This window comes from Leucoraja erinacea, chromosome 5 (assembly GCF_028641065.1).
Source record: "Leucoraja erinacea ecotype New England chromosome 5, Leri_hhj_1, whole genome shotgun sequence".
Lineage (NCBI taxonomy): Eukaryota > Metazoa > Chordata > Chondrichthyes > Rajiformes > Rajidae > Leucoraja > Leucoraja erinaceus.
In genome coordinates, this window is record NC_073381.1 from 68,364,700 (window position 1) to 68,376,217 (window position 11,518).

General features: G+C 39.9%; 1 protein-coding gene across 1 annotated transcript; it reads left to right on the plus strand.

The window, feature by feature from the left end:
* Nucleotides 1–2,735: 2,735 nt before the first annotated feature.
* LOC129697370 (four and a half LIM domains protein 2-like) lies at nt 2,736–10,724 on the plus strand. The gene is made up of 5 exons (XM_055635843.1): nt 2,736–3,718; nt 4,020–4,194; nt 6,681–6,850; nt 8,205–8,391; nt 9,130–10,724. Exons 1-5 carry the CDS (start codon nt 3,563–3,565, stop codon nt 9,279–9,281), a joined length of 840 nt encoding a protein of 279 aa, XP_055491818.1. The 5' UTR covers nt 2,736–3,562; the 3' UTR covers nt 9,282–10,724.
* The last annotated feature ends 794 nt before the right edge of the window (nt 10,725–11,518 follow it).

The following is an 11,518-nucleotide window of genomic DNA, read 5'->3' on the forward strand; positions in this document are numbered from 1 at the left end:
ACATTGAGAAGGAGGATAGTCAGAATCTTAATCCCACGTTAGGGGTTGCAACAAAAGGTAACAGGAGGATTTGCAGGGAAAATGTTTGGTTGATCTCTGGAGCTCGCTGTCAAAGGAGGTGACAGGATGAGATACAATTACGATATTTAGGAGACATTTGGACAGGCAGTTAAAGCGACAACGGATAGAATAATGTGGGCCTTACACAAGCAAGTGGCATTAGTGTAGATTGGCAAAAAGGCCAGCATGGACAAGTTGGGCCGAAGAACCTGTTTTTGTGGTGTATGATTCTATGATAACATTGGCTTCAGATGTGGCCAGATGTTGAACAGCACAGTTTTCATTGACTGGACATTACAGTCATTCAGTGACGCCACTGCGCTCACTCCATCCCACTGAAGGAGAGCAGGATAATCGCAGCACAAGCCATTTGCTAATTTGCAGGGCCAATTTGTCATGCCGATTGTGCTGTAATACAAAACTTGTTAAATATATTTTCACAGACCTCTCACTGAATAGAGATTGAAAATTTGGAAGTGTTACATGTGTTATTGATTGCAATCCTTTTTTGGAATTGAAACTTTGTGCAACTTTGATTTGGCACTCCATTCCGACACATAATTTAAAATTAAACATTTTATTCAACCAAAGCAAACCTTTCACGTTACGGTGTACTCATGTAATAGGACTAGTTTACACTAGTTTCATTTGGAAATCATTTGGCTAATCTGAACTGAAGTCAGGAGCCTAGGTGTGTACGGCGAAAATATGGATGAGAAAGGATTAGAGGGATATGGTCATGTGGGACTAGTATTGATGGGGCATCTTGGTTGGCATGGGTGGAGAGCCAAGGGGCCTATTTCCATGCTGTATGATTCTGCAACTCATGATCATTCTTGACCCATAGAGCAACTCTGCACCTTGCTCCAAATTCCATGGTCATGGCATTAGAATATTTGGCAGAGCCACTTTAACTCTGTTTACACAGTGGTAATACTACCCAACTGCCAGGCCAAATTCCACAGTTGTACTAGCATTGATAGTCAGAATTGAAAATCATGAAATGTAAAGATTTTGAACTCAACTTCATATTGGATTGAATACTAGAGTTGCTGCCTTACAGCGCCAGAGACCCGGGTTTGATCCTGACTATGGGTGCTGTCTGTAGGGAGTTTGTACATTCTCCCTGTGACCTGCGTGGGCTTTCTCCAGATGCTCTGGTTTCCTCCCACACTTAAGTCGTACAGGTTTATAGGTTAATTGGCTTCGGTAAAATTGTAAATTGTCCCTCGTGTGTATGGGATAGTGTTGGTGTGCTGGGATTGTTGGTCGGCGCGGACTCGGTGGGTCGAAGGGAATGTTTCCGTGCTGTATCTGTAAATGAAACTATCTTAAACTAAGACTAAATCCTGATCGAATAGTCAGGAATTTTGAAAAGCATTCTCTTTGGATTTGAAATTTCTCCATTCCCAATCACTCTGATCATTTACAGAAGGACAACTTTAATGTTTGCAAATTTTCCTCAAATCCCATTTCCACTTAATCAGTCTCTGGCGAAGTGCCTGCACAGAGCAGACCTGAACACTGAAGTGGGACACTTAGAGTCATAGAGTGGAAACAGGCCCTTCGGCCCAACTTACCCACACCGGCAAACATGTTCCAGCTACACTAGTCCTATCTGCCTGCGCTTGGTTTATATCCCTCCAAACTTGTCCTATACATGTACCTGTCTAACTGTTTCTTAAACGTTGGGATAGTCCTCGACTACCTTCTCTGGCAGCTTGTTCTATACACCCACCACCCTTTGTGTGAAAATGTTACCCCTCGGATTCCTATTAAATCTTTTCCCCTTCACCTTGAACCCATGTCCTCTGGTCCTCGATTCCCCTACTCTGGGCAAAAGGTTCTGTGCATCTATCCGATCTATTCCTCATGATTTTATACACCTCTATAAGATCACCACTCATCTTCCTGCACTCCAAGGAATAGAAACCCAGCCTACTCAACCTCTCCCTATAGCTCAGACTCTCTAGTCCTGGCAACATCCTCGTAAATCTTCTCTGAACCCTTTCAAGCGTGACAATATCTTTCCTATAACATGGTACCCAGAACTGAACACAATATTCTAAATGCGGTCTCACCAATGTCTTATATAACTGCAACATGACCTCCCAATTTTTATACTCAATACTCTGACTGATGAAGACCAATGTGCCAAAAGCCTTTTGACCACCTTATCTACCTGTGACTCAACCTTCAAGGAACCATGCACCTGTACTCCTAGATCCTCCTAGATTATTGTGGGACTTTGGGGAATTTCAAAGAAAGGTACCATTCTGCCAGAAATGTCTCTTTCTGTGGCATCCACATGAAAAGGGAAGGGCATCAAGTGGCCTTTAAAACCACATCCAAGTTTTGTGTCAAATTACACCCAGGTAGTGGCCATGTCTTGTGGACTGAAACTGCCAGTTCTGACAGGAACATTAGTTTGAACTAAAACAAGCTCCTTGTGGACCCTGGAATTTGTTGGGATTTTCCAACATTTTACCTGGAAAACTCCCCTCACATCCTTTGTGCAAGACCAGGGAATACACCGCCGGGGCTCCTATTCTACACAATTGGGAAAGTAAATTTTATTATTTTAAAACTCTTCAATGTTAATTTCAAAAGTGTTTTTGGCATACTTCCAATTGATGTAATTATTTTATCCCTGATTGACATGAAAATCCACTAAAATCTCAGCAGCATGAAAATTGATGACAGTTGTGACATAACACAAAACTCCACTGCAAAATTTGGCTTCTCTGGTCCTTTGTCCCACCAAATCCATGCAGACCAATGATCCCTCGTACACTAGTTTAGTTTAGAGATACAGCGCAGAAACAGGCCAGCGATCTTTGCGCACTAACTACCTTACACACACTAGGGGCAATTTACACTTATACCAAGCCAATTAATCTACAAACCTGAACATCTTTGGAGTGTGGGAGGAAAACGAAGATCTCGGAGAAAACCTACGCGGTCACGGGGAGAACGTACAAACTCCGTATAGACAGCACCAGTAGTCTGGATCGAACCTGGGTCACCAGTGTTGCAAGCGCTGTATAGCAGCAACTCTACCGCTGCGCCACCATGCCACTCTAACCCTAAATTAACCGTAGGATAGTTCTACCCTACACACACTAGAGACAATTTACAGAAGCCAATTAACCTACAAACCTGCACATTTTTGGAATGTGGAAGGAAACTGAAGCACTCAGAAAAAACCCTTGTGGTCACAGCTAGAATGTACAAACTCTGTACAGACATCACCCATAGTCAGGATCGAACACATGTCTCTGGTGCTGTAAGGCAGCAACTCTACCGCTGTGCCACTGTGCTGTAGTATTTTGTCAACGTTTAAACTTTAAAGGAATATATTCACTTTTATATTAATTTAAAAAATACATTTTACCTAATTGAAAATATTTGTACTATATCTCACACTTGTAATAGTCCATAATTATTTTAAGAACTCCAATTTCTTTTCCTTTCCAGAAAGTGATCATTGAGAAAAAAAAACATGGGGGATTGCTTTGATTGCCACTATTGTAATGATTCCCTCCTCGGTAAGAAATATGTTTTGCGAGAGAACGACCAGTATTGTATCAAATGCTACGAGGATCTCTATTCGAATACATGTGACAACTGCAAGGCACCAATTGGTAGTGACTGCAAGGTAAATGAGCCCTTGGGTTAATAAAGTATATGTATTTTAAAATGTGCCTTAAATAAATATTGGTTAATTACCAGGCCAATTTATATGATTATCAGACCATCATCAACATTGAAGACCAAACAAATGCATCAAAGTAACACTTGAAGTTTGCACAAAAGTTAATCTCTTATCCAGTTAGCAATGGTATATGTAATTTCTGATGTCAAGCTAAATGTGGAGAAATACTTAACTGTCTGAAGAATGTGGTACCTTATATCGTATGCATATTTTTACACTTACTTTAATCATGGCTCTTTCCAAGGATTTGTCCTATAAGGATCTTCACTGGCATGAACAATGTTTCAAGTGTACTAAATGTGACTGTTCTCTTGCTGGGAAAGCATTTTCTGCCAAGGATGATACTCTCCTTTGCATGGAATGCTATTCAAATGAATACTCTTCAAAATGCTTCACCTGCAAAAAGACCATCATGCCCGGTAAGAGACCATGGGTAGATTTTTAAACTTGCAATACATATTCTGTGCATGATTTTAATTTCTATTAAAAATTATCCTCATGTGCCCTAAACTAAATTTGCACCTTTTTATCATTATGCTAGTCAGGCTTAATCAGAAAACCAACTACCATAATTCTCCGTGTGGCCGAGACTGATCTCGTATTGCATATTTAGTTCCATTCCACTTTAGTTGGTGTTGCTATGGAAACCTGCAGTACTCGTCTTTTTGTGGAATATGTTGAACACACGAAGTCCGGTGCTTCACGCAGTCTGTCATTACACTGACATTGTCTTCATTTAGACGTCTTCTATTTTAAGGCTTCATATTTCCACATCCCCCTGAGCTTTGTGATCATTTGGGGTTTGATATCTGCAGAAGAACTTTATACTGATATCAATTAGAAACCTTCTGTGCACCATCATACAATCATTCCACTCTTTTAAATCTTTATTCCATATCTAAATTGATCAAGACGTGCATGGCTTAATTGTATGATAGGATTTGCCGATAGCATGCGCAACAAAACCTTTCATTGTATCTCAGTATGCGGAAGGCTGTGGAGGCCAAGCCATTGGATATTTTTATGGTAGATAGATTCTTGAATAGTATGGGTGGCAGGAATTCATAAGATCATAATTAATAGGAGTAGAATTATGTCATTTGGCCTATCAAGTCTACTCCACCATTCAATCATGACTGATCTATCTTTCCCAATCCCATTCTCCTGCTTTCTCCCCATAACCTCTGACACCCGTACTAAACAAGAATCTATCTCTCTCTGTCTTAAATATATCCACTGACGGCCACCACAGCCTTCTGTGGCAAATAATTCCACAGATTCATCATCACAGTTATGGGATGAAGGCAGAAGAGTGTGGTGGAGAGGGAGAGATGGATCAGCCATGATCTATTCCCATCAGCCTGCCTTCTCCCCATAACCTCTGACACCGTACTAATCAAGAATCTATCTATCTCTGCCTTAAATATATCCACTGACGTGGCCTCCAGACTTCTGTGGCAATTAATTCCACAGAGTTACAGGGTGAAGGCAGGAGAATGGGGGTGGGGAGGGAGTGATGGATCAGCCAAGATTGAATGGCAGAGTAGACTTGATGGGCTGAATGGCCTAATTCTGCTCCTATCACATGAATGTAACAATAATATACTAATAGTATACTCTGCAAATTATTATTTCTATACTTCAGCAGCTATGTATTGATTATTTCTCCTTCATTTTCAATCTTACCATTTACAAACAAACTTTAACAGTGTTAAGTGGCTCGGGACATAGTCCAAAGAAGGGTCGTCTGTCCATTTTACTCCAGAGCTGCTGCCTAAACCGCTGAGTTCCTCCTGCACTTTGTTTTTTGCTCAATGTTCAGGAGCTGTCCATTGTTGCCATTAGGTGGTGGTACTGGACCTTCTCATTGAGGTTGCTGTGGATTAATTCCTGCTGCTGCCTAAAAACCCCAGTGAAAACGGACTAACACCCTGCCACCATCACCACCCTGAAGATATGTGTTAGTAAGAAAGAGAGACTTACAGATGATTATTAGATTGTAATAATCTCATGACGTCATGTCATATCCTCAGATCTTATCTCCTTTGATAAAATTGTCACCAATTTGTCACTTCAATATGTATTCCATACCAGAACAAATGCATTGATTTTCATCACTTTAGATTCCAGATATCAGAAGTATGTTAATCTGCAGCTTCTGTGGTACCCTTGACTATTGCTTTAGACTTCAGAGATACAGAGTGGAAATGGGCCCGTCAACCCATTTAGTCCATGCCAACTAGCGATCACCCTGTACACTAGCACTATCCTACACGCTAGGGACCATTTACAATGTTTACCGAAGCCAATTAACCTACAAACCTGTACTTTGGGGTGTGGGAGGAAACCAGAGCACCCAGAGAAAATGCCTACAGTCACAGGGAGAATGTACAAACTCCGTACAGACAGTACCTATACTCAGGAACGAACATGGCTCTCGGGTGTTAAGACAGCAGCTCTACTGCTAAGGCACCGTGTGACCCTATGCTGTTCTATAGGAACTGATTTGTAAAGCCATCAAGCTTCATCTTGACAGTCACATGAGACTTGTGCAATATTACACACTTGTTAGGCGATGATTCAGAGAATTACCAGTGGATAATGTTTCTATTGCACTTCATCTGTTTGTTTATTGTGTACATATATGTTCTATGGTATATAGACACACTGAACTTTTATCTCCTGTTCTGTATTATGTTTACATATGATGTTGTGCTGCAGCAAGCAAGAATTTCATTGTCCTATCTGGGACACATGACAATAAACCTCGTCTTGTTATTTTAGGGCTTAAATGAATATATGTGCACCACGTGTCCATCTGTTATGCCGCACACAAATCAGAGTGCGTTTTGAATTTTGTAATCAAAAGCACAGTTTATTCCGACTTATATTGTTTTTATGACAGGATTTCGTAAAATGGAATACAAAGGAAACAGTTGGCATGAAGCCTGCTTTACTTGTGAACGTTGCCGGCAGCCAATAGGAACCAAACCTTTTATCCCGAAGGAAAATAATAACTACTGTGTACTGTGCTATGAAAAGCAGCTTGCTCAACAGTGCTCATCCTGCAAGAAGGTACAGTGTTCCATTGAATGTGGTCATTGAAACCTTTTTATGCTGAGGATATAATTTTCTCATGTACAAATAGCAGCAGAGCGAACATTGAAAGAGAACTCATTCATGGAGAAATCAAGGAACAAATGACAGAATATACACCTGGAAAATGTATGCTCATGCTTCCTTTCCAAATCCTGTTCTGATGTTTTGAGAGCAGGGAAGAAATATGAACAACATTCTAGAGGAAGTGCATTAAAGTGTACAAATTAAATTGGTTCCGAAAATAAATGTCATCTATTTTTGTCAATGAAAATAACATTGAGTCCACAAACACTCAACATTATTTGCATTTATACAGCAGTGCTTCATAAATGAGACTGCCTAACATGCCAAAACATGTGCAGCATTCATTTTAAGCGCACCAACTTCCAACTGAGAACTGACTGATTTTTTTGGATAGAATACACTGAGAGATCATTAGCATTCATCTGATATGGTAAAATCTTTTCTCATTTAGTTTCAAAGGACAACTGATCATGCACAATTCCATCGGGATAGTATTGGTGGACCCCTGTGTTTTCTAATTGCACCATGGACTCAGCTTGAATGTAAAAGCTTGCAACAAATACACACCAATAATTGCCGTACGCGTATTGTATCACAGTTCAGAACTAGAGGATTTGAGAGAATGGGTGAGTCTAGGACCAGAGGCCACAGCCTCAGAATAAAAGGACGTACCTTTAGAAAGGAGATGAGAAGGAATGTATTGTCAGATGGTGGTGAATCTGTGGAATTCATTGTGACAGATAGCTGTGAAGGCCGTCAATGGATATTTTAAAGGCGGAAATTGATAAATTCTTGATTAGTAAGGGTGTCAGGGGTTATGGGGAGAAGGCAGAAGAATAAGGTTCAGAGGGAAAGTTAAATCAGTCATAATTGAATGGTGGAGTTGCCTTGATGGACCGAATGGTCTAATTCTGTTCCTAGAACTTGTGAACTTGTAAGGAAACAGGTTTATACCTATTTAAAAAAATGTCCATCTGGTTGAAATTGCATTATCACATTCTATGTGGGCGGCGCAGCAGTAGAGTTGCTGCCTTACAGCGGCAAAGACCCGGGTTCGATCCCGACTACGGGTGCTGCCTGTATGGAGTTTGCATGCTCTCCCTGAGGCCACATGGGTTTTTTCCGGGATCTTCGGTTTCCTTCTACACTCCAATGACGTAAAGGTTAATTGGCTTGGTAGAAATGTACATTGTCTCTAGTGTGGAGATCACAATTTGGCATGGACTCGGTGGGCCGTGAAGCCTGTTTCCATGCTGTATCTCTAAACTGAAACTAATCTATATTTGTGTGTACCTATGTTCTTCAGGCAATAACCACTGGGGGAGTGAGTTACCATGACCAGCCATGGCACAGGGAGTGCTTTCTGTGCATTGGATGCAAAATGCAGCTGGCAGGTCAACGCTTCACCTCGAGGGATGAATTCCCTTATTGCCTGGATTGCTTCAGTAATCTCTATGCCAAAAAGTGTGTTGCCTGTTCCCAAGCAATTGCTGGTAAGTAAACACATGACTGCAGTTGCAATTTTACCTTAAATTGATTCTATGATTTAAAATATTCACAAGACTTTTATATTGAATATAACAGAAAGATGGTACTTGTAAAAATGTACATCTCCATCAGAACTACAGTGAAGTATGTAAGTGTGTTGTGTATCAGTCTGAAGAAGGGTCTCAACCCGAAACGTTACCCATTCCTTCTTTCCAGAGGTGCTGCCTGTCCCGCTGAGTTTCTCCAGCATTTTGTGTCTATCTTTTATATATGTGTGTGTGTGTACATAATACTTATCATTTGTGTATATGTACATGTTCACAAATGATAAGTACATGTACACACGTACGTATATATACATATTTTCTATATATATGAAAATATGTGTATATGTGTGTGTGTATACATACGTACGTATGTGTATATAATACATCATTTGTTTCTATAACTTGGAGGGAATAACCTGGCTCCCACATGAAAAAAATGTTCCAACAACACTGATTACTGTATGTTTAAGTTATTTGCACTTTTCTGTACAACTTTTGAATAGATAGTAAATAAAATCCTATTTTAAAGATAATTCAAAAGCTGAGGTAGCCACCACAACCACAGTTGGAATGGCTGTACCTGACAGCCTACAATGTGAATAAAAAGCATAAAAACCAAACACCTGAATGAAAAACAAATTTGCACCTTCATTAGCATACCAGGCTGGAAAATGTCCTTGTGTTTTGTTTTGGCAGGTCTTGGAAGCACAAAGTATATCTCGTTTGAGGATCGCCAATGGCACAATGATTGCTTCAACTGCAAAAAGTGCGCTATCTCTTTGGTTGGTCAGGGATTTCTCACAAAGTGTGATGATGTCTTTTGTCCCGAATGCGGTCGAGATGTCTAAACTAGAAAATCAAATTATGCCTGGCTTTGGCGGTTGAATGGCATCATCTTTCTAAAGTTAAATGTACATGCCGCAATCTGCACATAAGAAGCATCTTGTCAAGCATTTGGATACAACATAGATTCTGAATTAAGTTTGCTTCAATAATAGCAAGCAAATTTCCTTTACAAATATCAAAGTGCTTATCCCTTTAGAATAAGCATTTCCTATTGCTTTCTTACAAAGGCTGCTTTCAATCTAATTGCTATAATAATAGTCAAAGTATATTCTATTAGAGTAAATAAAATGGGGAAATTGTTGACATCACATCGCAAATTAACTGATGGTGACCTGAAGGATCATAATTGGGTTTGAAAGGAATAGTACAACGTGATGGATTACTGGCTCAAGACTGGTTGCACTTTAACAATTTCAACCACACTAAAGCAAAACGAGGAATTATACTTTTCCAGACATGCCAATTAAATCAATTTGCAAATTCATATGAATTTTTTTTTTTAAAGTATGATCTGCAAAGTTAGAAAAACTACTGTTTATGACATTATATCCAATTTTTGTTGAGGACCTGACGACATACTTGGGGTGTTGAGAATTATTTTTGCATGTTTTCTGTGTGATTTACGCAATGTGATTGGGGAGGCTCCACATGTGGAAGAAAATATTAATATCCTTCCTTACTTAATTTTGATTGGAATTGAACAAGGTAACAAAAGGGTGTTTGGATGTGACAATTGGTATCTCTCGTTGACCAGGTGTAGAAGAGGTTTGTGGGAATCGGCAAAGTAAGTTTAGACGTATTACTTAATGTCTAGAAATGTTGAATGGTTGATGATAAATGTAAACACGAAATAGTAGACTGAGATAAGGAAGCTTGTTTCTCTCAGCAGTGTGTTACAATAAACCACCCGCTCTCCCTACTGCTAGTAGCGTAGGTACGTTGCAATAAATGGGAGGGTTTGCGATTGGCTCGGAGAGGGGATGGTGGCTCGGTCCACCTAAAAGGTGAGAGAATAATGTCACGATGCCCTTGTATTATGCTTGACTTGTATTAACCATCTGTTGTTGAATATGTGACATAAACAATGTTTTATGTTATGACTAATGAAATAATTGATACCCATGTAGTAGATACTATATTTTTGTGTAGTTGCATCTAACAAAGAACAAAAGATGTTTACTACACAGTAGAACTGTTGGCTAATTCTGCTGTGAAGTCAGAGAACTGGTGGGCCATTAACTGCCGCCATCTCTCCATGTTATCATGCAATAAAGTCTCTTGAAGCAAACCTGCAAAGTCTGTTGCTTTTCGTTTTCCTTTAATTTACCTCTAAATTAAGTTCTTCCACACCACACATCACAGTGTGGAAAACAGTATGAAATGCATGAATCACAAAATTCTTCTCCACAGGCAAGATGTGCAGATGCAATGGGACTTGCACACATTTACTGAGGGGACCTTGCTTGGAGGTCTAATTCTATTTCTTCATCACACTGATAGAATAGAATAGTTTCTTTATTGTCATTGTAACATGAACCATGTACAACGAAATTTAAAAATGTCAGCCAGTCAGTGCACCATTTAAACATTTCTAAAAGCTAACGATACATACAAGATAAAATATTAAAGATAAACAACTAAAATAAATATCATGAAAATAGCACGCATAAACACCCAACCCTCCATCCTTCTGTCGATTTCACAGTGTACCACAGTCCCTTAGTCTGTATCGCCCCTGCGTTCCTTGGCGGCTACATTTAGTGTCTTGGCATTTACATTTATGCCACTGCAACCTCTCTGGAAATTACTATGCCATTGAATTCAGAGCCCCATAAATGCCTCTCCATTTGATATAACGCCACACTGATCATCTTCCTGATTGAGAACCCCAATCCCACTTCATCAAATCTCACAAACACATCACCAGCCCATCCATCCTTCGTTACTCTACCCTCCACCAATCTCTGGCCCACCACACACCAATCCAAAGCCCAAATGAAACTTCTGCACTCTTCACAGTAATAGGAATTGATGGATGAAAAGTCCTTTGGCGCACAAGGTGTGTTTGGTTGCACACAATGGCTTGGGCCAGTGGCACAATAAAATGTTGCTGCTTTGTGGGGTTGTGGGATGATAGGGGTGGGGGTTGGAATGGGGTAAAAAAAAATTGGTGGCAATAAAAAAAAAATTGCCGAACAATTTTCAGTTCTGTATCATTTGTTCATAAGTTTTTGGAGAG

Bases quoted from the DNA above. Each gene is read 5' to 3' on its own strand.
- LOC129697370 (XM_055635843.1), top strand. From the start codon at position 3,563: ATGGGGGATTGCTTTGATTGCCACTATTGTAATGATTCCCTCCTCGGT. The intron at 3,719-4,019 runs GTAAATGAGCCC...GCTCTTTCCAAG, and splicing joins CAATTGGTAGTGACTGCAAG to GATTTGTCCTATAAGGATCT. The intron at 4,195-6,680 runs GTAAGAGACCAT...TTTTTATGACAG, and splicing joins CAAAAAGACCATCATGCCCG to GATTTCGTAAAATGGAATAC.